The sequence below is a fragment of the Triturus cristatus genome, chromosome 3_2 (assembly GCF_964204655.1).
Source record: "Triturus cristatus chromosome 3_2, aTriCri1.1, whole genome shotgun sequence".
Lineage (NCBI taxonomy): Eukaryota > Metazoa > Chordata > Amphibia > Caudata > Salamandridae > Triturus > Triturus cristatus.
The window spans coordinates 986,633,810-986,659,322 of NC_140584.1; the positions used below are offsets into that span (position 1 = coordinate 986,633,810).

At 44.3% G+C, this 25,513-nt stretch overlaps 1 protein-coding gene across 2 annotated transcripts in view; it reads right to left on the reverse strand.

The window, feature by feature from the left end:
- Positions 1–25,513, reverse strand: part of ZZEF1 (zinc finger ZZ-type and EF-hand domain containing 1) — a 1,433,434-nt gene that overhangs the window by 780,017 nt on the left and 627,904 nt on the right. For both annotated transcript variants that reach the window (XM_085649580.1, XM_085649579.1), the window contains 2 exons: positions 7,754–7,847; positions 2,188–2,698 (listed from right to left, as the gene is read on the reverse strand). In XM_085649580.1, coding sequence (XP_085505706.1) covers positions 2,188–2,698; positions 7,754–7,847 — 605 coding nt within the window. The remainder of the gene's footprint in view (positions 1–2,187; positions 2,699–7,753; positions 7,848–25,513) is intronic.

Here is a 25,513-nt window from a genome sequence, read left to right on the forward strand (position 1 = left end):
TGACTAGTACAAAACACTACTTTTGCTCAATTGCAAGCACTAAGTCAGCTTAATTCTATATCCATCTACTATTGTGTACTAAATACCTGGTGGTTTTAAGATCACCATATTCAACACCTAGGCCCTAAATAGCCGTAAAACCACCAGTATGATTATTAGTACAATAGACATGACACTAGTAATGACATAAGAACTGTGCTATCTGGAGGACACTCCCCAACTTCGCCACTAGACCAAAAATCCTCCAAATAAAGGTTTTTAGGATTATGTGGGAAGTAGGAGCCACCTGGTCCGTGACCAGAAACAAAATGGCTATAGAGCACGTGCCCAGAGACGATTGCAAATTGGAGTAGGAGATTAGGAGAATCCACTTGCCCGCAGCACTATGAGGCTACTTGACCACAGAAATAGTCAGTGACTCGAGACACACTTGAAATGTAGAATTGATAGTCCTTTTCCCTATTTTATATGATTGCATAATGGAGTTTTAATAATTCAAAAGTGGTCCCAATTTTACCAAGTTAAGGATGACCGAGGGGGAGAGAGGTAACAAAGACAATCAGTGGAGCCAGAATTAGAATCTAGTTATTTCAAACTAACATCTACAACCTAGTCACCAGATCACATTTCCTCTAGTTACAGGCCTGCAGGAATAAAACAGAAAATGAATTACTAAACAGGCTGGCATGGAACTCTTAAGAACTGGCAAGGCCAGAGCCACTCACACATGACTGATTGTATACTAGTCCAGCCAGTCCTTCTATGGGGCATAGTCAGAATCGGTCTAAAAGCTAGTTAAAGTAGAAACTGAGCAAATATTCAGAGCGGGTTTTACTTGGGATTTATTTATTGGCAGGCTGTTATATCACACAAGGTGTTCACAAAAATACACTGTTGTCAGAATAACATGGATGCTTTTATTTGCAAATGGCTAAAATATTAAAATCGTTTTTAGTCTCAAAATCTAGTAAAATCATTACCTTTGAGCAGTGGTCTTCAAATGCCACACCCTATCCTCTCCATCTCCCCTCCCCGGGTGTAAAAAAATAATAAATAAACAAGACTCTCAATGTGCAAATATTTTTTTACAATTATCCTAGAAAATGAGCAATGTTTAAATATACCTCACCATATTTGAACATTGCAGTTATGTTACGTCATCCCTTTTAAAAATGCAATCACATACATGGTTGCGAACGTGCTATGGACTGCCTGGACTTACTAAAGTGTAAAACTATCCACTGTGTGATTCCTTAACTAAAACATGGGGCTAGGCGGGAGTGGGAGGGTTTGGATTATTTGATGCCCTCCCTCATTGATGACTACTCCCAGCACGGCTATGAGTGACAACAGATGTAAGTGGTGGCACATTACAGAGTGGCTTATTGCAGCTCACTCTCTTATTAGCATGATGATTCTCTTGGCCAGTGCCTGGGCCGCCCCCCCCAGTTTGAAGACCTCTGCCCTAGAGGATCACAGGCATGTTGTGGCTGTCCAAGTATGAGTGTCATAAACAACCTACTTATTTGTGTCTTGTTCAAATTACTAATTGAATTTTTAGTAAACAATGATGCTCCTCCATCTACCTCCTTAGCACCTACATGGATATTATAAGATTCAAAAATTTAAGGTAGACTTTCTTTCACAGGCATTTTCTCCGTTAGGTCATGGAAGTCAGCAAACAGTCATCCTATCTATTGTGGACACGACATGAACAGAGAAAAACCTCAACAAAGTTAGATTAGTGGACAGCCTAAAAAAGCAAGCCATCACACTTTGTGGCAATCACTGCTGTAGATACTGGACAGGGACATTTTAAAGTGAACATACGGAGAAAAACCCAAAGGTTTGTTGGTAGGCCTATTCCAGATAGCCAATCGTGCTATGTGATTATACTATTAGTAGATGTGGGCAATGCGGGCACTGGTAAACTAATAAAACAGTACCTGTATTTGAGGAATGAATAGCCTAACAAAGTTAATTAGACAGTACTACAAATGCAAATGTGTTTGTGAGGTAAGGTATATGGGCAAAAGGGGATACCCATAAAAAGAAGTTTACTATTTGAAAAAATGACTAAAGTTTTTAAATATACAATTTGATGGCAGTTGGCGCTTTACCAATGTTCTTTGACATCTTTTCAACTATCATTCAAACCCACTATTGCACATGAACATTGTCTATTACCTCTCGTGAGAAACTGACTGATCCTTGATAAAATCCAAGATCTTCTTCAACATAGGATATTTTTCCTTCACTGTGGGTAGCGCTCTAGCCTCTTCCATTGATCTGAAAGAAAGCAGTCTCAAACGTCCACGGCTAAACTGAGTTTTAGGTGTGGAAGGGGGTGGAGGGGAAGATGGATCCTCACTCTGTGAACCAATGCGATGGGGTTTACTCTGAGAAGCTGATGAAACCTCCTTTTGTAGGTTGACTGCGGGGTGCTTTTTTTTGGTGTCCAGATGCAATGCTTGAGCATTCCCTGTAGAGGGGGAGTGAACTTCTTCAGTCTGTGAGGGTGATGCTTGAAAATCTGCCTCTACTATAGAACTTTGCCTTTGTAACCGATCATCACAGCAATTGACAGTGCCTGCTGCTACACTGTGAGCGTCTGAAGTAACCAGAGTTAACCCTCTTGATGATGTTCCAGTAGGCAGAAAGTTCAGTAACATAAGGCTTTTCTGAATACAATTCTTAGCTGCAGAAGAAAAACAAAAAAAGGCAACCTGAGTGTTCATCAGTACATTGTTATCAACCACCATTTTCATAATGTTCTACTGATACTGATTTTTTATTAAATTAGCAAAGTTGATAGACTGTTCTTGTACCTTTTCTGCACTTAAAAGTGCCAGCAGTGGAGCTACGTTTCACCAGTTACTATATTATCTGAATTGCATAATTTAATGAAAATAAGCAAAGTCTTTCAGCGCACTCAAACATACACAACACACTTTGCAGATCCTTTTCTGGGCTGAACTCATCTTACTTTTGCATTAAATAATGCAAACCATTCTCAGTACACCAAAACTCAGCTACCACACAAAGTCATGCACAAACAAATGGTTTCAGAACCGCACAAAAAGGTTGGTTACTCCAAGAAAGCGCTAATGTCCCACTGTAATGATTGAAACTGCTACACAAATGCAGATGACAATAAATAGCAAATCTCTACATGTTAGTAGAAACAATTAAACAGTACCAACCTTACAGTCATAAAAAAAACCTAAGAACCCTGTATGGAAGTGACTAGTATTGGGCGTGAACCTTACTACATTAGCAAAATCTCACACTAATCCAAATTATTGGGCTACGCATATTGTACATAGGATCTGTAGAAATGGAAGTATACCATTGCATGTGGTGAGCTAGCAACATTGATTGCATGCCTTTAGAAAATAGGTGGACAATACACTGGAGCTGGTATCTTGCTAGTCTTTCATACGTGAGGGGAGTACTTCAGATACGATTTTCAGGCAAAAGACCACTAACGCAAAATATCTATAATTATGATGACAGTTACGCGATGTATGTGAGGAAAAAATTGGGCAATTGAGTCTACCTTCAATTCTCATATGAACTACTGTTTGCCTGCAATCTAAATTCAGTGAGAGGGTGAAGCGTCACCACAGAGCAGAAAGGAATAGGTGTCCTGTTTGTCAGCCTGCTAAAGGCTAATAATTGCCCTACCCCTCTATATGAGCTAAGCTCATTGGTAGTTGCAATATGTCTGATAAAGTGAAATACTAACATTTTTGAAAAAGGGTTTTCTAGAACGTATATTCAGACTACACTCTCCTTTTCTAAAGAATTTGGATGTTTGAGAATGCTGCAGTAAAAATAGTGCCTGTTACAGGTTTGATTTCATTATGTCACTATTTTCCACACATTTTGTTTAAGAGGTGGCTCTTTGAACTCAATCTTTTAGTTTGCTTCATTTAATGATGTTACTTTAGTCACACTGTTACCCTCAGTGTTTCCAGAAATGCTGATGGGGAGGGATACCACATATGCGATGTGAGGCAAAACAAAAAGGAAGAATTTGGCATCCAGTCACGTGAACAGTCCCATTCAGAGATAATTGTGAAGTCCAGTATTTGTTCCGATTTTCTTTTTTAATTTCTTCTTTCTTTTCTCAATTTCGACAGTGTTACATGTGGATACAGCCAAGGCGTTTCACTCCAGACAAGGGCTTCTTCAGGGCAGCTAAAGCCAAAATTATGATGGCAATAAGATAAATGTGCCACAGGAACGGTACCACGGTCCAACGTACTCCACTTTCTATGTGTAGATCTATAGTTCGGATAATCTGCAGCATAAATCAAAATCAAATGTATCTTGATGCGTATACTTCAATACCACTAGGAGTCAATTGCCTTCTGACATGGCGCTCTGGTGGCAGAGATGTGTGAGAAGGCAGCTGCTGTGACCCACACGCACGGCAAAGAAAGGCGCTGTCCTTCCCCGCCTCACTCATGTGACAACTCCACCTGGTCCTTCGCCGGTGATGCTTTATTAACTGCCGTCCAATAGTCTTCACATCCCTGTAGAGATGCTGCGTGTGTGCCGCAGAGCAGGATAAGTGGGCCAATACCGATGCAATTTGCAAAATTGACCCCTAGAGCTACTTGAGTATACACATCAAGATACATTTGGTTTTGATTTATGCTGCAGATTATCTGAACTATAGATATACACACAGAAAGTGGAGGACGTTGGACCTTGGAAGCGTTCCTGTTGCTCTTTTATCTTATTGCCATCATAACTTTAGCTTTACCTGCCCTGAAGTAGCCCTTATCTGTGGTGAAACGCGCTGGATATATACACATGTAACACTGTCGAAATTGAGAAAAAAAGAAAGTAGAAATAAAAAAAAGAACATCTGAACAAATACTGGACTTCAAAATGATCTCTGACTGGGACTGTTCTGATGTTACAGGATGCCAAATTAACTCTTCATGTTTATTTTTTGCCTCTCATCGCATATGTGGTTTAATGTTTGATTCATGACAATTTGACAGCTGGTTATCTGAGGAGAACAATATTGGTGTTGTGGAACATTTTTATGACTATGCTTGGTGGTGCAGTGACTGAGTTTTCCTAGCTGTCATTGTATATTTCCATTCATGATGGGGAGGGATCATAATTCTTAGCACACACTTCAAGTGAAACAGTGTCTATTAGCACATTAGGCTCCACAAGGGGAGGCAGGCTCACGTGGGACTCAGATGAAGGAAGAGGAAGAGATCCAACCTTTATTACCAAACAGCAAAAAGAAAGAGACAAAAAGAAGCACATGCCAGTCACTTTTAGTTAATACACCCTATTGAATAATATTCTAAGCACCCCAATTTATCCTCGTGCCATCTGCACTTATAAACCTTTCCTGACCAGTTTTTCTGCACTTTGCTTATTCAGTTTCCCCACTGTCATGTTTGCCTGTCCCCATAACTTTGCTCCTATCCCTTCTATTGTGAGCGCCAATGTACCCCTATAATGTCCTAGGTAGTTGCACAACCTTTTACCTACATTTGTCCTACCTTACTCTACATAACGGTTCTGGCGCTGACCTTTTACCTAGTTAAGTACCGAATAGATGTCGAGTGGTTATCTCCGAAAAGCTAGCCTCATTTATTAAGCATGAGGATTTTTAGTATCACAGCAGTATTACCATCTTCTGCTTAATAACTGTATAAGAGTCATCAATATAGTCATCCTTGGCCGACATGCCCACAGTACAATGACACATCTATGGAAAGCCCTGAGGGTAACTTTTGGGTATATAAACATCACCTCTTCACTGGTCAAACCAGATGAGAAGCTTCCATGCTCACACACGGACTGGAGACGCTGAGGTCCCTGCACACAGACACTCCAGCACGCAGTGGTCTGACATCCCTCGGGGTGTCCACCTCAAGATCAACACGGGGTCCTTCGTTCTCTCATCTCAGGTAATGGGGTTGGCTCTTTTCCTAGGGGATTCTTGGCTCTACACCTACATACATGCTAGGTACATTCAGGTGCATCTACTTAGGGTTGCATTGTAGGAGTACACATTTTTTTACTATCATGTATCTATGCATATATTCACAGTTTCAGCACTATGGTAGAATTCTACCTTTTATTTACTCTAGTGGTGCTTTTAATCGTATATCTCTGTTTCTGTCTAATGGTTATTGCAGCACACATTTTATACTAGAATGACGCTGGTTCAATAAATGCTTATTAGAAACATCCCCATAATTTATTCTGTATATCACTCAGAGTAAGTGGGCACAAGTGACTGAGCGAAAAGTACTATACTGTTTCCAGCTAGCTGGTCCACAGACTAACATATCCTTTGGGGGTGTTTGGAATCAGTCGGACACCAAACCCTTAGCTTATGTTGTCAACGCGCAGATCCTATATAGATTTGAAGGAACTACAAAACACCTCCCTTCTCTTTTACAGTCCGAGAGGGTTGTAAACCACCTTAAATGGACTAAACGGCAGCATAAACATTATATAAAAACCCTGGAAATCAATCAATAAAACAGATTAACTTTTTAATGGCTGCTGCTGTGAAGAAAGAACAATTTTTGTGTTCCAAATTTCTAACCCCTGTTTGTTCTCAATAGACACTGCATTGACCGCAAGTTGCAACTATCAAGCAAAAAAGAATTATGACAAGTTTTGTTTTAATTCAATCCATTATGCCCAGGGGCCAGACTGGATCCTGACGATAAGGTGGTGCGGTGTGGCTGTGTGCTGACTTCACTCTGGTCCGGAATGGACGCGCTGCAGGAATTTTCTTTCCAGGCAAATTGTTCATGTCAGTATGCAGATCTTCACTCCACATAAATGGGAGATGAGATGGTAGTGAGGAATGCTGTTGGAAAGAGTATCCTCCAGAAAGAGCATTACCAAATGTAAGTAACTTGTTCTTCTGATGGATATTGCTAACCGTCGATTCTTCACCTTTAGGATAAGTAAGAAAGAAGTACCTCCCAAGGTGGTGAGTCTGTAGAATGACTCCGACCAAAAAGTCCTGCAGAGGAAGTGTACAAAATGCCCTTCCCTGGGATCTGGCTGTCAATGCAGTAGTGCTTTGTGAGCGTGTTCATTTATGCCTACGCTGCATTCTGACAAATATCCAAGATAGGCACACCACATGCTAACACGGTGGCAGCAGCTTAGGCCCTGGTGGAATGGATGGGCTCTGAACCGATCTGCAGGCTACTTTTTTGGCCAACGCGTACCAGATCTTAAAACAGAGGACAATACATATGGAAGTCTGTGTCTGCCCGCTTTGTCTTTTTTTGCTGCAGAAAACACTGCAAAGAGATGATCATCAACACCATGTTGTTGGGTATAATCAATTTAAAAGCTGAACGCTCTTTTGGAGTCTCAACGATGGAGTCTCTCCTCCTCTTTCACAGGGTTAGGTGGGGAAAGATTTTGATAGAGTGATGGAATGGATGAAAGCAAGTCACAACTTTCTAAAAGGTGAGGAATTTGCGGTTAGAAGTATCCATCAGAAACCATTATCTAGCACCGGCACAGCACATAAATGTATTAGTCATAGGCTGCAACTTTTGAGTTTAAGAAAACAATTATTTATTAGAAGGCTTTTTTTCTCATTCACATATGCAATTTAATCAATTGATTCCCAGTTCATCGTTGTGACAGTGATACTTTGGCTAAATCTGTGTTAAAAGAATTGTACTCATGCACTAAACCAATAGAAAGGAACATTCTTTACATGCAAGTAACCCACCAAGAATTTCTGGGTTAACTTCAAGTACTTCACTGGGAAGTTTATCTTCAGTGCTGCTTCCTTGAGTCATCAGAAACTTCTGCTTCATTTCTATCTGTAGAAACATTGGAATGGATTAAGATTAAATGATTATACACAGTCATGAATGTTACACAGCCAGCTTTATATCTGCAGTGGGACATTTACAAGAAAACAAACATATACACGCTTCTATTAATCTACCAGGGGTTTATTCTACAACATACATATCCTTTACCTCAGAGGATATTCCAAATGTAAGTGGAAACTTACTGTTCTCCCAATTAAACTGATTACTTATAGTAAGACCCTCATTACACATATATCGATTTGTGGGAAGTGATACAGGAGGTCCAGAATTTTAGATTTTTGGCTAGGGGCCTCACACACTGTTGATTACGACTGACTTAGGACAGAGTTCTGCTTATTTGGAGCAAGCCGTTTCCTCAACCATACTGCTGAAAAGGTTGGGCAGGGATCGGGGCAGAGCTGCCCACAACTCCTGCAACTTTTAAAAAGTCCGGTGTCTGCGTCCAGAATTATAGGGTCCAGGTTTTGCAGACTCGATAAATCCAGGCCTTTAAACACTTGAAACTGCGCGTGGGAGAACTTCACGCAGAGTTGCCACTCTGGGTAAAATTTCTCCGCTCGTAAATGAGAAATGCAATCATTCTGTATGTGTTTAACTCAGATCTTAAAACGATTTAGTATGATATAGTGGCTTAAGATTCTTAAGCCACTATATCATACTAAATCGTTTTAGCAAAATGGAGCATTTTCAGGAAAAAAAGAAGCAGCAATTGTCAAAAGGTTATCTAACCCAGCCTTCATCTCAATTGTAGGAAGCAATGCAGTCAAAGCAAAATGTATTGACTGCCTTCAGCCACATCATGCTCAGTAAATATTTGTAAACGAAATAGTGCAGGAGCCCGAAGCTCTACTCAGAAGCCAGCAGCAGGTGCAATTAAAAATCAGCACACCGAATACCGATTCCGTCAGTCTTTAATCCATCACCAAACATTACCAGCCCATTTTTCCCAAACACGAAGGTTCCTGCTTTTCTGTTTGTGATGGTTTTACCATTTTTTTCTTCCTTTGTCTTTCAGATCTGTGTGTTTTCCCTCTCTTTTACACTGTAAATATCTTATATGGAAAATATAGGAGTAGGTCCCCAAAAATAAGTGCCTCGACCCCCACTGGCAACCACTTGCTCAAATTAGGCACGGATCCATGCTCATAAGAAGTCTCCTCTAATGTATACTAGGGATCTTCAACTGCTGTGTTACTCAGGTGTACTTAGGTGTTCTCCCCAGCCATGAAGAGATGCAACTAAGAATACAGAATGTGGGCATCATGCTACGTCCTCCCTGCTAACATTGCCTTTTGCAATGCACCACATAATTAAATAACGTAGTAGATGTAGATGGTGAAAGGCCAAGGCAAGGTGGCAAGATGGCGCGGGGGGACCGCCCAAGAAGACAAAAATGTAGCATAAGGCAAACTGCAGAAAACTACAGGTGTAACTTTCAATATTGCAACATGTGCAGTGACACTAGGGCCCAATGGTGTGAAGTGGCCACTACACCCAACTTGTAGTTTAAAAAAAATACTAAACCAAGTAATGTGGACCCAATTTTCTTTTCTTTGCATGCATTAGGGCCTACGCTACCCTTGCGACAAGACCGATTCAATGCATAAGGGAAGTCATGGTCTCTAGAGACTGCATTGCTCATTTGTAAGCATTCATTCTATTCTGAATCTGAGGTATAAAAACATGTACGAATGTTCTGATCCATACAAACATGAAGTCTTGAGAGTGACATGAGAAGCTATTGGTCATGTCTGGGTGGTATTATATTTTTACACCTGTGAGGAGAAGGCAACTTCCAACAATACTCTGAACAGAATGCAGAGAACATGCGGTGAATTGCAGCTTTGCAAAAAGGACCATGCTCTGGAAAGGGTTTACAGCTACCTACAGTACAAAGCTGTGGCACCCTGCAAATCTTGATATGGACATCCTATCAGAAATACATAAACCTTGCATTAGAGCTTTGGTGGAATCATCGTTGACCTTTTAACAGTGAGAAGCAAAAATAATTTAGCCTGTGATAGAAGCATCCTTCATCATTTTTACAACTGGTAATGAAAAGCTCTGGAATGTTAATGAACTCTCTAGTATGGCTGATTTAGAAGTGCAGAGCTCTGTTTTGAGCTAGATTTGGAAGCCTGTCATGCCAAGCTGCTCTGGTACTCTGGTATGACTAACAAGCATGGACCAGAGCTTGCATAATGACAGGGCGAACCACAGTTTTAATACATTTCTCAGCAAAGGGCTGTAGTAAGAAATGCAAGTAAGATGGCAAATTTATTTACTTGAACTTTAAAAGGCTGTTTTAGAGTTTGCTCTCAAAGAGCTATTGCTCGAACTAGAATTTTTTTTTTTAACTGAGCACACATTTAAGTATCCCATATTAATATATTGACATTGACGTTACTAAGAAATCTGTAAATTACACAGCTCTACCAGACGCCACATCATTAAAAGCTGAAAAAGGAACCTATAACTCCAACCTTGCTTCAAATAACAGACCTGTAGCAAGCTGACATTCCAAAACCGAACAAGATAAAATACTTTGTGGCAAAATAAAGTTTAACCTCAAACATTAATATTTCCCTATGCACTCCCAGAAATTCATTAGAGCAAAGAGTGGTTACAATCTGTCACTATATGCATGAATGACCTCATTTTTTCGGGGACAATCACAGAGACCAACATGTCTGTTACCTTACATCTAGACAATTCTTAGGTTGGCAGAGCTACTTAGGCTTTCTGCATGATTTAAGACAGGGACCCCGATTTGCTTTCCATGTAACAACCCATTCCCCTCTGCTCCATTGAACTACTCCCATTGTTCATTTGCTTTTTCCAAGACTAATCTTGCCATGTTTCAACACCATTCTATCCTGCTCCCCTGACTTCACATGAGATTACTTTATTTATTTTTTATTTGAAGTGTCACACCTAAGATCCTGTTCGGCATTGCGGACGTTCGATGCTGGAGCTTCGCATTGGTGGTCACTGCGGGCTGTCGATGCTGTAGCAGGATGTGCAGATCTCACGTTGCTGGTCAACGCTGGCGATCACTGTAGCGCGACAAAATGGGTTTACTGGAGCTTCGGGTGGATGGTCGGCGCAGGGGGCAAGATCTTGGTGCAAACGAGCCCGTCAAGGCCATGATGAGCACACAACTTCAGGATTTCTTCCTTTCTTCTAGGAGGAGCTCAACTAATGCCACAGCAAATGTCCAGGATCTGGGAGGCACCTCTTGGAGATCAGGAACGCACTCCAACAAGAGACAGCAGGACTCAGGCAGGTCCAATTTCAGGCCCAGTGCAGCAAGTCAACTGGGCACTTGCAGGGAACATTTGGAGATTGTTGTGTTCCTGTAGCTCAGAACAGGCGACCAGCTAACTAGCCCTTGGAATCATTCAGGTAGCCTGGGATGAAGGAAGCAGGTCCAGTCTAACTTCTCAGAAAGCAGGGTAGTCTTCAGGTAGCAGGGCTATCCTTTTCTGTAATATCCACAGGTCCAAGAGTGTAATGAAGAGTGTGTCTAAGGGTCCCATTTTTATACCTAGTGCTAACTTTGGAATGGGAGGAGCTTCTCAAGTTCACCCCCGAGGTGTTTGGAATTTATTGCCTCCCTGCCCTGGCCCCAGCCTGTCTTCAGTCACAATAGGCTAGTGTGTAGTTCTTTGTGTGTGAGCTAAAGCAATGTCTTTGAAGTGCAAGTAGGGATGTGCACAGCTCTGGCCCCACCCCGCCACCCTGTATAGGAACGCCCATCCTGCCAATATCTAATCCCCCCTATTATATGGCTGTCTAGGAGAATACACAAAACTAACTAGACCTAGTCATGTCACCCAGGAAACAGACTGCAGGCCACGGAATGGTTAGGACAAGAAAACACCATATTTCTAAACGTGGCATTTTCAGAATTGTGATTTAAAACTCAACTTTACCATTAGAGAGGGTTTAAAATTACAGTTCCTCAGACAACAAACATGACATTCCTACCTGCTCCCAAATAAAAGTTATCAGTCGGAATTGCACGCTTAAGCTGTCTTCCCGGATATGGTGCACTATGTATAATTTTCTTTCTTTCTACAGCTTATATTCTCAGATTGCTTGCTATCTTAGAATGTTTTCTCCCACTACACTCCTAAAATCTTGCATGCAAAGTTTACCTTGAGTTACTTCCGATTGATTCCTCTCCTTTCTTTTTGCAGTGACCCTCTTCTTACTTCCTATCATGTGATTGCCTTCTACTTCTCAGTATAGTCTCCTCTTTTTCTTATGCCCGTCTGCCTTAATCTCTCTTATTGTATACTACAACTGGCTGAAGCCTCATTTCATATATCACGACCTCTCCTCTTTAAAACCCTAACCTGTGCTCTAGCATTACCTAATTTCCACCATATTCTCTATCTCACCAATCATTCATCTGAAAGCACATATCCCTTACTTACGGTCACACCTAATGAACATTAATGAACAAGTTACAGGATTTTTTTTATTTAAGGATTTCATTATCCCTTTTGGTATACCAAACCAGCTAACAAGTGACCGAGGAACACACTTCATTTTGACCTTAGTGCAGGAGCTCCGTATAGACACTGTGCAAATCACCAAATGTGAGATAGTAAAGTAGAGAAGGACAATGGCATTCTTAAAAATAAGACAGCAAAGATATGTTCAGAAACCCAACTGAAGTGGGCCAATGCCCTACCCTTACCTACTCAGCAAACTAGGATGAGCCCTTAGGAAACCGTGATGTTACACTCAAACCCTCCAACATCTGCTGCTAAGTTAGACCTAGAACCAAATAATGATGTAGTTTTACACAGCATTGCATTAAGCCGATATGCTGTTTCTACAATTTTCATTCTCAGGTCCAAGCTACCTTACCTGAGGCCTGCCCCTCCCTTCTTTCTTTTTTTTGTAAACACTTTTGTATTGACATTTATTAGAATGACATATTACAAAAACACTTATGCGTCACCACAGATCATGGACAGTTGATTACATTTCAGTATTAATACTTTCATGTACCGCCCCCTCCCCCTCCCCCTCCCTTGTCCGTGATTTCTTCCATGACTTGACATTTTTGGCCCATGCCCTTGTGTTGATGGGGTGGTGCAGATGTTGCCTCGATATGTATTCCATTTCCCCCATACCTTGTCCCACTTCTTAGAGCATCCCCTATTTGTATAGACCGCTCGTTCGGCCAACATGCACCAGTCAACATCTTGTTCACATTCTACTATCGTTGGCGGTTCGGAGACCCCCCATCTACGTGCAATATTATGCTTTGCTAGTATAAAGCCAGTGGATGCCCATAGTTGGTCCATATGATTGAGATCTGTGGCATCCCATATATTCAGCAGGCATATCTTGGGGATAGCGCTAAGGCAATCCCAAATACCCAGTTGACTACCCCCCAGAGCGACATTTCCCCAAAGTGTGTGGTATAAAGTGCCCATTCCTCCCGCATTTACGTCAACAGTCTACAGAGCAGCTACGGCCCATCTTAACCAGTGTCGTGCATGTAATATATGTGTGATGCAAAAAGTTCAGTTGAACCAACCGTAGCCGAGATGGTATGGCCACCTCTTGCGGGGAGGCTAGCGCATCACGCCAATCCTCCTCCTCCAAGTCCTCTAAATCACCCTGCCAGCGCGCATATAGAAGTTTCAATGGGTCTAGTGAATTATTAATTATTTTCCGGTATGTGAGCAAGATTGCTTTGATGTCCATGGGATCTGCCAGTAGTCTGTCTTCAAGTAGGGTGGCTCCAGAATCCCACCTATTTCTTTGGTAGCCTCTAATAAGGCATGTCGTATTTGCAGGTATCGGAAGGTCTAACCAGCGGCTAGTTCATATTAATTTTTTAATTCTGCAAATGTCTATACTTTGCCTTGCTTTATTAAGTCTCTGACTTGTGATATACCGATGGTATACCATTTGTCAAATCCTCTGCAATTGCTTAAATTGCCCAGCATTGCTGCATGCCATAGGGGCGTCATTTGCATCATTTTATTACCCCAACCAAGTTTTATATTGGTGATGTGCCATATGGCAACCGTGAGAGCAGTGGGGCAAGTGAGCTGTTGTCCACGCGGTTTTGTGTAAAGAGCTTCTCTATACCCTCCCCGCCGCATCAGCCATTTGTCCATCCGACATGTTGTGTCCTGCTGCTCACCATATATCCATTTGTTAATGATGGAGAGGTGGGCCGCTTAGTAATAGCTACGGATGTCTGGCAAGGCGATTCCTCCATTATACCACCCGTGGACAAGTTTGGGCCCTGCAATGCGCAGCAGTTTCCCGTCCCAACGAAGGTTTCTAACCTCTGCTTCAATCGATTTAAAATACACATCGGAAACTCTATATGGAGTATTCTGCAATGCATATAGTAGCCGGGGCAGCGCCATAATTTTATATAGTGCTGCGTGTCACAACATTGAAACCGGCAGCTTCTGCCAGTGGCGTACATCACTCTGCAGTCAGGTCAGGGGACGCAAAAGGTTTTGATCGTGGAAAAGTGATGAATCGGCAGTTATGTGTATACCTAAATATCAAAACCCCTCCTCAACGATCGTGACAGTTAGCCGGAAGGGTTGGCGTTGGACCATGGAGTAAATGCACAACTGATTTCAACCAATTTATAGTATACCCAGAATACTTGCCGTGATTAGAGCAGATCTGGAGTGTTCTGTTAATTGAGGCACCTGGCGAGGCAACGTATGGCAGGATGTCATCTGCATAGAGTGAGATTCTATCTCCCCAGTCGTTCGCCCATTTCAGTCACCATATCAATGGATCTTGGCGTATCCAACATGCAAGAGGCTCGAGGGCTAGTGTGAATATAAGGAGGGACAATGAGCAACCCTGTCTCTTCCCACGGCGCATCGAGAACCTGTGGGAAACATGCCCATTCACTACCACCAGAGCGAGTGGCTCAGTATATAACAGTTTGATCCATTCCAAATAGGCCGTCCCCAGTCCCATACGCTCGAGGACCACGATCATGTATGGCTACTAGACTGTATCGAAAGACATACGCGCGCCCAAAGGAAGTATGGCTGCATTTTCTCTAATGGCGTGCTTCCTAGCAATCACTCCATTCAGGCATCATAAGTTCATAGCAGTGTTGCGGCCAGGCAAGAAGCCAGATTGGTCCGGGTGGAACAACTTTATAATTAGGGGGAGCAGCCTATTGGCCAGTACTTTTGCAAGGATTTTGGCCTCAACATTCAATAAGGATATTGGCTGGTACGAGGTAAATTCCTCCTCCAGCTTCCCAGCCTTACAGATTACCACAATGGAGGCCATTCTTTGATCTCTGGGTAATGCCCCAGCGTCTTTACTCTCGAGGTACATATCAAGAAGGTAAGGTGCCAATTTGGATGTCGCTGTTTTAAGGAGCTCAATGGGGAGACCGTTGGGAACCTCAGCTTTCCCTGATTGTATGCCGAGTATGGCTGCTGTGATTTCCTCAACAGTGATATCTAGTTCCAGCTGTTGCTGGTCTTCCGCTGTCAGTGTCGGAATTTGTATGTCAGCTATGATCTCCCGTACCTCATCAATGGTAGCCGTTGCGACGGGTGAGCAAAGTTGCTTATAGTAGTCGGCAAACCCATACGCTATACGTTGTGGAGCTCGCAGACAAGTCCCATCCTGCCCCTGTATCACTCTTATCCAGCGATCAGTCTATCTAACCATGCTAGTAGTTTGCTAGCTCTATCTCCCTGTTCGTATATCCTATATACTGTGGCGAGGTGCTTGCCTCTGCATGTGTCCTGTGCTAGGTCTCTGTATTCTTTCATTTTGAGTTGCAGATTATGATTTTCTGCCTCATCCCAGGTGTCCCTTAATGACTGCTCTCTTGTGAGGATGTCTCGCTCTAATTCGACTAGTTGTCTGTCTTTCTCCTTCCTATGGCCCACTGTGAGGGATAGGACCCGGCCCTTAATTACGGCTTCATAGGCCTCCCACAGAATTTGTGCGGACTGGACCGTCCCCGCATTTTCGGCAAAGTAATAGTCTGTGTCCTGGATCAGAGTATCTTTTATATACCGGACTTGGAGACACCATGGACTAATCATGATTGTTCTGTGCGTCGGGGGAGTACTTACTTTGTATCGCGCCTTTATGGAGGTGTGGTCAGAAATGCCCCTCGCTAAGAGCTGGACTTCAGTGAAACGGTGCGCGGCATCGGTCAGAGTTAGTATATACTCGATTTGAGAGTGACTTTTATGAGTGGCTGAGTAGTAGGTGTACTGTGGGTGAACAGCGCACCATACATCCGTCAAGCCCATTGCAGCTGTAAATCAGCCATTGTATTTTGGGAGCGTGTAATATCTCTTGGGGGATGTCTGTCATCCTGGTCACAAAGCATCATATTGAGGTCCCCACCAATCACTATTTCGCCTTCCGGTAAGGCGAGGAGAATCTTACTCAGCTCCGGCAATGCCACACTATGTGGCGGGGAGGTTATGTTTACAGCGAGGATATTCATATTCCTACCCTCCCAGATCCCGGACTTCACAGCGAAGCGTCCATAATTATCTATGTGTCTGAGTTACAATAAATGGGAGGTTTTTCTGCATTAGTATCCCATCCCCTCAGGACCCAGTAGTAAATCCGGCATGGACTGTAAGCTTGTACCCCATCTGTCCAGTGCCTTACAGGTATTCCCAATGAGGTGAGTTTCTTGTAGCAGGATTATGTCTGAGACCTGTTGTTTAATATATTGGAGCACCACCCCACTCTTGATCCTTTCTCCTGAACCATTGACATTCCAGGAAAGCAGATTTAGTACAGCTTCACGTTTTATATCACTGAGGGTGTTGGTAGCCGCCAATGTGCTTGCTTGGAGATCTATGCGGGTCGGTGTCCCCAAAGGGATAGGCGGGCTGAGACTGATCTGTGTACTTGCACATGGATAATGTTATTGTTAATTTATATTTGTAAAGTGCCAAATCACCAACGGTCTCTAAGCGCTACAAACCATGAACCCAGGAGTGCCATAATGCTTGCAAACAGAACAGAGCTTGGGGTAAGCTTATCCAAACGCCTCAGTGAACAAGATAGTCTTAAGATTCTTCCTGAATGGAAGGAGAGTCATCTCACCATGCAGACTACCGGGAAGCTTATTCCAAAGCTGGGGAATCACGACCAAGAAGGCACGTCCCCCTAGGGTTGTTCTAATAAAACGTGGCCAAGATGTGCTTCTGAAGAGTGGAGACAACGACCAGGCACATAAGGCATCGGGCGGTCTTTAATGTAGCTGGGTGCCGCTCCATACTTAGCTTTATGTGCAATGCACAGGCCCTTGAATCTGATCCTCTGCTTAATAGGGAGCCAGTGTAGCTGCTGTAACAAGGGAGTGGAGTGAGATCTTCTCGGCAATTTGAGAATCAGTCATGCTGCATCATTTAGGACCACCTTGAGTTTCCCCAAAAGTTTATCGGGGAGTCCTATATATACTGCATTGCCGTAATCCAAGCGTGACAGGTTTAAGGCCGCCACCACAGTACGCAAAGTCACAAAAGACAGCAAGGGTAAAAGTTTCCGTAGTTGCCTGATCAATCCCATGCAACTTCCCACCACCGCAGCTACCTGCTTATCCATCATTAGCATGGAATCTAACCTAATACCCAGGTTCTTCACAGTTGGCACCGGTATCGGAGTGGTTCCGAGCCTTTGTGGCCAGAAGAGGCTAGACCAGGGGTTAGCCCCTGTGGCAACAGCAAGGACCTCTGTCTTGTCCGGGTTTCCTTTGAGTGTATTCAAGGTCACCCAGTTTATGGTAAACCGAAGGATGTTCTGTACCTTTAGCTGTGCCTATGGGGGAATTATCAATGCGAATGATTAGCTGGGTGTCATCGGCATAGTGGTAAACCTGACAGTCCAGTTTGGCCAATGCTCCTATCAGAGGATTTGGAGATAGATAATAAAAAGCAGAGGAGACAAAGCAGAGCCCTGCGGACCCCACAAGGCAAGGCACCGTGCCTAGATGTGCATTCCCCTATTTGAACTTTTTGGGACGGATCCTCCAGGAGTGAGACAATCCCAGTAACTCCCAACCGACGGACACGGGCCACCAATTGTGCATGGTTCACCGTGTCAAATGCAGCTGAGAGGTCCAATAGGATCAACACTGAGGGGTGCTTCTTATCAGCTGTTAGCCTTAGCTCATCCAGTACTGAGAGCATCACCAACTCAGTGCAGTTATGAGCTCTAAATCCCGCTTGCTTAGCATGTAGCAGCTGATGCTCTTCCACGAAGGCTAAAAGCCCTCTAAGCACATGTTGCTCAAACACCTTAGCAAGGTGGGGAAGTCTGGAGATCGGTCGAAAATCTTTCAGATTCTTAGGGTCTGCCCCAGCTTTTTTTAGCAGTGGGATTACCATGGCTTCCTTAAATTTGTGTGGAACTTTACATGTTGCTAGGGACAGGTTCAGAAGGGATAGAATCTCTGGCCCTACCACTGGGAGACCCATTTTAAACACCCTCGGATGGCAGGGGACTTCCGTCGACCCAGACTTTACTTTGGCCATGATATAAGCCAGACCGTTGATATCAAGTGCAGGGAAGACCGAGAGTATGCCTCCCTGATATCTCTGACCTTGGTAAGAAAAGTCCTGTATCTTGTCACAGTCCTCCTGATTAACGACAGACCTCTATTCCTTCTTTTTGCTCAGCTCCCTGAGTACTTTAAATGTCCCCCTTTGAGTGTCAGTGGCTTTCCTAATCTTTGGATCATAGTAAGCAGATGTTGTGGCTATCATTGAGGCTTTGTAGAAAGCTAATATTGTTTTATAGTTTTCCCGAGCTGATGGCGCATATGATTTCCGCCAATGCCTTTCGCACTGGCGAAGGTCCTGTTTTTCCCTTCTAAGTGCTGCAGTATACTAAGGGGCGCCCTTTGTTCTGTCCATTATCCTTTCCCGTCAAGCTGGGGCACGACATTTATGGCTGTCCTCAACCAATGAGTAAGTTCTTCGTGCACTAGGTCCGGATCACCGGACTGTGTCTCGCGGTGAGCAGTCTAGTTTGGCTGCTAGCCTCAGACTATCAACCTCTACACCAATTCCGTAGCAGCCGTCGCACTGGAGAGGGATGATTTGATCAACAGCATGGCAGCAATTCAAAGCTGATCACGTGGTGATCTGACCAGCTACAAGGTCTACACTCTGTTGGTATCGTAGATGAGGAGGTAGTCCAAATGAGTTCCAAAGTCTGGACTTTCTCGTGCGTAGGGGTGTCCACAATTTGTTTCAGCCCTAACATGGTCATATTGTCCCCAAACCCACTAGCCATGCAGTCTCTCGGTATAGAGTCCCAATGATAATTGAAATCCCCTAAAACAAGGATCTGTTGGTATTTTGTACACAGATCACTGACTACTTCATTGAGCAAGTCATTAAACAGCGGGGTAGACCGCGGAGGACGGTATACCACCACTATTATCAGGCATGATGAATTCCGCTCGAGTTTGATCCCTAGGACCTCTGCCCCATCAAGGATCTCTTCCACTACCTTCTCAGTGGTCAATGTCCTTCCAAAAAACACTGCCACCCCCCACCCTCTCTTGTTCCCCTGTCGGTTGCAAGTCAGAACGTCGTATTCCTGGGGGAGATCGGCCACTATGTCAGGGCCGGAAGCATCACCTAACCATGTTTCCGTTAAAGCGAGGATACCAGGTTTTTCCTCTTGGAGCAGCGTAAAGATTTCTAAATTATGTTTTGGGAGGGACCGAGGGTTTAATAGAATGACCTTTAGACCGGGTGGCTCATTCGGGCCAACCGCTCTGCTCCTTTGCACCTGCATGTCGCCCGTCTGAGGTTCCCCATTAACTACCAGCAGATAGTCCAGCATGAGTTTTTCATTTAAGGAATCTGGGACAACCGTCTTGTGCAATGTATTTTTAAAGTTGTGGAGTGCTTCCATGGAGTAAGTCCGCAGCGGACCAGGATTCCTGGCCCCTGGACACGGTCGGGCACAGACGGGCTTGCCTTAGGGGCGTCTGCGCAGCGTCCCGGTTTATATTCATGTGGCTCCCGGTATCTAGAGCACGTCAAAAGAGAAGTGACGTCACTCAGGGCACCAAAAGCTGAAGTAACCACAAGTCCTCTCAGAACTAGCAAGCAACACTACCACTCCCCATAAGTGTTCCTGCTAACTTAAAATTGATGCAGCACAGACACAACATTCATTAAAAAAGATTAGCATCCAAGTAATTCGATTTAAGAGGAGGCAAACACGGCATTCTAAAAATGTTTAGCAGCCAGGTGGGTTCGATTTTAAAAAGGCAAACAGAGCAGTCATCAAAAAGATTAGCAGCCAGGAAGATTCGTTTTTTAAAAGAGGCAATTCCTAATGAGCCCAAAGTGAGAGACAAATTCCCCTGTTAAGCTATTCCCCCCTAAAGTGCAAAGTCACAATTAAAAAGGCAGATTTTAAAAGTATAAAACCTTAAGTTCAGTGGACAATGGACATGACCCTGTGATATGTGTGTGCTGCTGCAAAGTGATGATCGTTGTGAAGCATTTAACAACAAATAATCCTCCCCCTTAACTTGCCAAAACCACCCACTCACCCTACCTCCCTGCAAGACGGACTTCAAACTGCCTGCCACCCTAACATTGCTGATCGCACGTCGCCCACCCATCCCAATTTCAGAGGAGATATGGACCAACGGGTCCTGATCCCCCATCCCCTCCAACCTCAATTATAAGTATGACAGCAGTCTATGTTGTGGGTTCACAGTTCGTATGCTTAGCTGGTTTGGCTCCGAGGTACTGCCCCATCGATTCTTCATCAGTCTGAGAATAAAGAGCTCCATCTGAGTTTCGATACAGCGCGGTGAGGCAATACGTCTCGATAATCCTATGTATAGCACCCTTGTTTTACACACATGTTCTAGTTTTGTTACTGTCTGCCCAACATTATACAGGTCCGGACTGGCCATTTCCCACTCGCTCTACATCCGCGGTGTCACTCGCTTTGTGATCTGATGGAGTCCTGTTGCGATCACTACCTGTCCGTCTCCAACATCTGTCTAGATTGTTCGAGCCTCCCACCGGTCGCCATCAGTCAAGCCACTCCCAGGCCGCCTCTGGCTCCATGAAGAACCCTGCTTTGCCTTCTGGTTTTACCCGGAGTCTTGTGAGGAATAGCATCGCATATGTCAGCGCACTCTTCCCTCAGGGCCTTCTTGACTTCAAGGAAGCATATGCTCTGTTGTTGCACCTTTAGTGTGAAGTCCGGGAAGAACAGGATAGTGTCTATTTTAAGCGGGGGCTCGCATCGCGCTGTTTGTAGAATCACATCTCTGTTGTGAAAGTTGAACACTCGGACCAGTATAGGCCTGGGGTGCTGTCCAGGTTTGGGTTTGCCTCCCGGAACCTGGTGTGCACGTTCGATAGATAAGCATTTGGAAAGTGTCTTGGGGTGCAGCCACTGTGTGATTAGTTCCTCCACGAATAGGTCCACAGCATGGCCTTCTGCTTTCTCGGGAACCCCAATAATTCTGATGTTATTTCTCCTGGCTCTTCCTTCATAGTCATCGAGCTGGTCTATCGGTGCTCTACTGGTAGCTTGCAGGTCCTGAATTTGTTTCTCTAAGCCCTTGGAGTTGGTGGTTAGGCCCTTTGTTACTTCTTCCGCTTCAGTCATGCGGTCATTCATTTTGAGAAAATCTGCTGGATGAGGGCGACTTCGATGGAGACAGAATCAATACGTGATTCGAGCGATGTACGTACCGCCGTAACGGCAGTGAGAATGTCCTGCAGTGTGGGAGTATTTTGAGCGGAGAGTGCATCATGGGTTCCTGGTGAGGTATTCGACCGGCTCATCGGGCCTTTCTGGGTTTTTGAGCCATGTCATCTTATCTAGTTTAGGTTGGTGCGAACCACGATTCCCTTTGCTGCCAGACATGGCAGAGGCTGCAGGGTCGCTGGGTGGCCATTGATGTGAAGAGGGGCGAGATGTGTCTCGGGGGCCTCACCACCGCCTGGCCGGTATCTTGATCCGTCGGCCTGTTGGCTTACCCCACCACTGGGCTCACCACTCCCTCCTCAAGGGTAACAACACAGTCTCTCCTAATGTCCTAGTCACCTCCGCTGGGGTCGTCCTTAGTCGATCACCAGTTCACCACCGGCAGGGGTATTATTGTGAAATGACTGTGCCGTATGGAGCACCAGTGCACTTTATTTCACCAGCGTGCAGAGGGAGAATCCGTCCTTGTGCCCTGTAGAGTGCTTGCAACCAGTGGAGACAACGCCTTCCCCGGCTTATCTGATTTGTGTCCCCAAACATGCTTCAATCAAATGTGCCGATATTTTAACCATCTTGGCTCATGTGGGGGGTTCACGCCTCTCTGGGGACCTGGGACTGGTGATAATGGCCCTATGTCGTCTGAGCCGGTCTGCACTAATTTAGCAGTCTCACGACAGTTAGGAAATTCCGCACAGTGCGGTACCTTCAGTTTGCACCCGCTCAGCGGCGCCAATCATCTCTGGTGCACTGCTTGGTTGGGTCCCATCCACACGTCCTTCCTTTAGGGACTGCTTCAGGCCAATCGTACCCTCACAGTGTTCCCCAACGTGTAATCAGGCACAGTACTCTGCTGGGTGCCCGTGCCTCAACAGCGCCTCATCTTCCTGGATGCGGACACTCCGCCACAGCGACTCCGCACGATTCGCTGCGTGCTGAGTTTACCTGCTGCCAATTTCCAGGTGGGACGCCGTCTAGTCGATCGCGGCCACGCAGCTACTCGATGCCACGGCCGCCTGACCCCAATCAGGCCGCAAGTCGCAGCCTGCCACCGGTGTCAGTCTGAGCTCTATTTTAATCCGGATCTGCAGCCGCCATTCTCTGCTGCTATGTTTATGGCATATACATATTATTTTGGGTGGATAATTGTACAGATTGACAGGGATTTAAGGGGATCCGGGCCGGAGCCGCGTTAGCATGTGGTCATCTTCCCCGGCAGTTGGCCTTGCCCCCCGCCTGCCACTCTCTTCTGCCTGGAGACTGGGTTTACTTCAGAGAAAAAACACTCTGCAACCTCACTGGCACAGCCCCTACCAGATCCTGCTAATCACCAACAAAGCTGTTAAGTCCTGTGGATCCACTCCTCGCAGTGTAAATATAGAGTACCACCCAGAGACAGAAGCCAACAATCATCTGCTTCCGGACTAATGTCCAGCCCTGGGTTCAGGACCCTCTATTGGAACTGCTTTTACTGTTTCTCTGCCTCCTGCTAGTGGGATAAGTCACCAGTGCCCACTTTGTTTGTGGCCCTCCACAGCCATGCAGTGTTGAGCCTATCACATCAAATTGTATCCCCTATGCGCAGTGTAGGTGGACAATGTTTGTATACTGGAGTCCCTCTGTGGGTCTGGCCTGCTATCTTTACTGCTGCCCTGAGGCTGTGGCAGGAACACAACATCACTGTGAAAGATAGTACTGCTGATTATCAACCCCCCAGAATATTGTGGTACAAGTATATCAAGGAAAGAATAAGGAGTGACAAAATATTCCTATCAACGCACCTTGAAGATATACATACCACATAGGTACGTATAACTATGTGGAGTTAAGTACAGAAAAACTAGACTTAATTACCTATCCATACATGGAAAATGTTACTTACCCAGTAAGCATCTGTTCTTGGCATGTAGAGCTGTAGATTCACATGCTTTGCACACTCCTGCCATCTAGTAGTTGTGTTTCGATTTAGATGCCCGTACATAGGTTTCCCTGAATCACGTCCTTATATAGGCACAATTCACATTGCCCTTATTTCGGCATAGAATCCCAGTCCTTATTTAGGCATTAGCCATGCAATCCAAATACAGGCATGGTCACCTACATCCGTCCATCCCACGTCACAACGAGTTCTTAGAAACCAGACCCTTTAGCCGTGGGGACTTTCCCTAGCTAGGATTATTGATTTCTCCAAGAACTCATCTATTATGCATGAACTACTATTCCTTAGGGGTTCATCCATGACGTCTTCCTCTGCCCAACTTTACGTCAATGCTAGCATTCCTAAGCACCTTCCAGGTATAAATATACCTTCCCTTACCATGGCAAACCATGGCACGGCACGACTTGACTGCACGGTTCGCCACGGCAAGTTCGTAAGAGATCATATCCCGGCCTGGCGCACTGACCAGACGCTGTCATCCCTGCTTGCAGAGAATCCAGCTTCCAGTGTTCTGACTCCCTTCGCAGGGTGTTAGAGTTTGAGACCCAGAAAGAGATTCCCACCTCTTTCATTCTAAAGGTATGGAGCTGACTAGAACCCAGGGGGACTCTTGGCATACTAACTTAGTATATACCATACTATAGAAAACAGCATCTACTTCTTACTTCGCACTACACTTAGGTTAGGTACACTGGGGTAGAACTATTTAGAAGCATCAGACGAGTATTCACTTTTTAGCCTGTGTTATTTATGTATGTATATATGTCATAGCTAAAAGACAATGCTATTGCAGTATTATTTCTTCTTACTGCTTACGCTGTGCGTATTATATCTTGCTTACTGTCTAATGATTGTAACAGCTCATATCTCTTACACAAGAAACAAGACTGTTCAAGAAATCCTTTTATTGAAATGCCTTTTATTTCTGTGTAACTCTAGAGAAACTAAGCATGCACGACTGACTGAGTGAAACTGGTATCTATTGTTTCCACGATTCTGAGACGCATTCCGATTCTAAGGGAAACAAAGTTGTCATGTTTATGCGGTTGTCAGAAACGAATCCCTTCTTGTTTATTCAAGAAGTTTCTAGTGACCTCTGAGTTAGCTGGCACACAAAGTAATTAAGTTTAATGTACTCGATAGGAGCATACTGACCTTAGTCCTATGCAAAAACTATAGTGTATATTATTCCAATGCGCAGAGCCAATAAGGGAAATGGGTACTACACTACATGGTGCCCAACGTTTGGTAAGGCACTAATTTAACGCTAGATACTGAAGTAACTCAGTCGTGCTTTTCTCAGAGACCCCTACTCATATTACTCCATAAGACGTCTGGAGTAGGTAGGGATATTATCCACCATAGCGGAGTGGGACGAGAATCCTATGTATTAGCTGTTTGGTTTGTTCAACGTTGAAGGATACAGTGTTGCAAAATATTGTGCACCTTATCCTTGTTTCCTTGAAACTGGTTCTACATTTTTCATTAAACAAATGTCTGATACAGAGGCTGCGGATGTCCAAGTCGTAGCAGCCTTTAATACTACAGGTTTAAATGAAACCGATGTGGGTGTTATACACATCCCACCAAACTTAAGGAGAGCCATCACTCTAAAACTTATAAAACATGGCCTAACACCAATAGGTGGCAGAGCAGTTTTTGTGATAGAGGCACATGAATCTTTTCAGACAGAGGGATTCTATTCTTGGATTACATTCCCAGAATCAAATCCAGTAACACGTGTTTCACTTCTTCAAAGAAGATGAACCACCTGAGGAATACATTCCCTTCAAGGATATTGAAATTCCACTCACATACCAGGAGCATCAGCTCTGGTTTAAAGGAGCCCTAAACATTACAATCACATAACCAGGCTCGGTCCACTAGGTAGACCAGGAGCAACATGGACGATTTTAGCCAGCTACACACCTCATCCTGATATCGAAGAGATGTC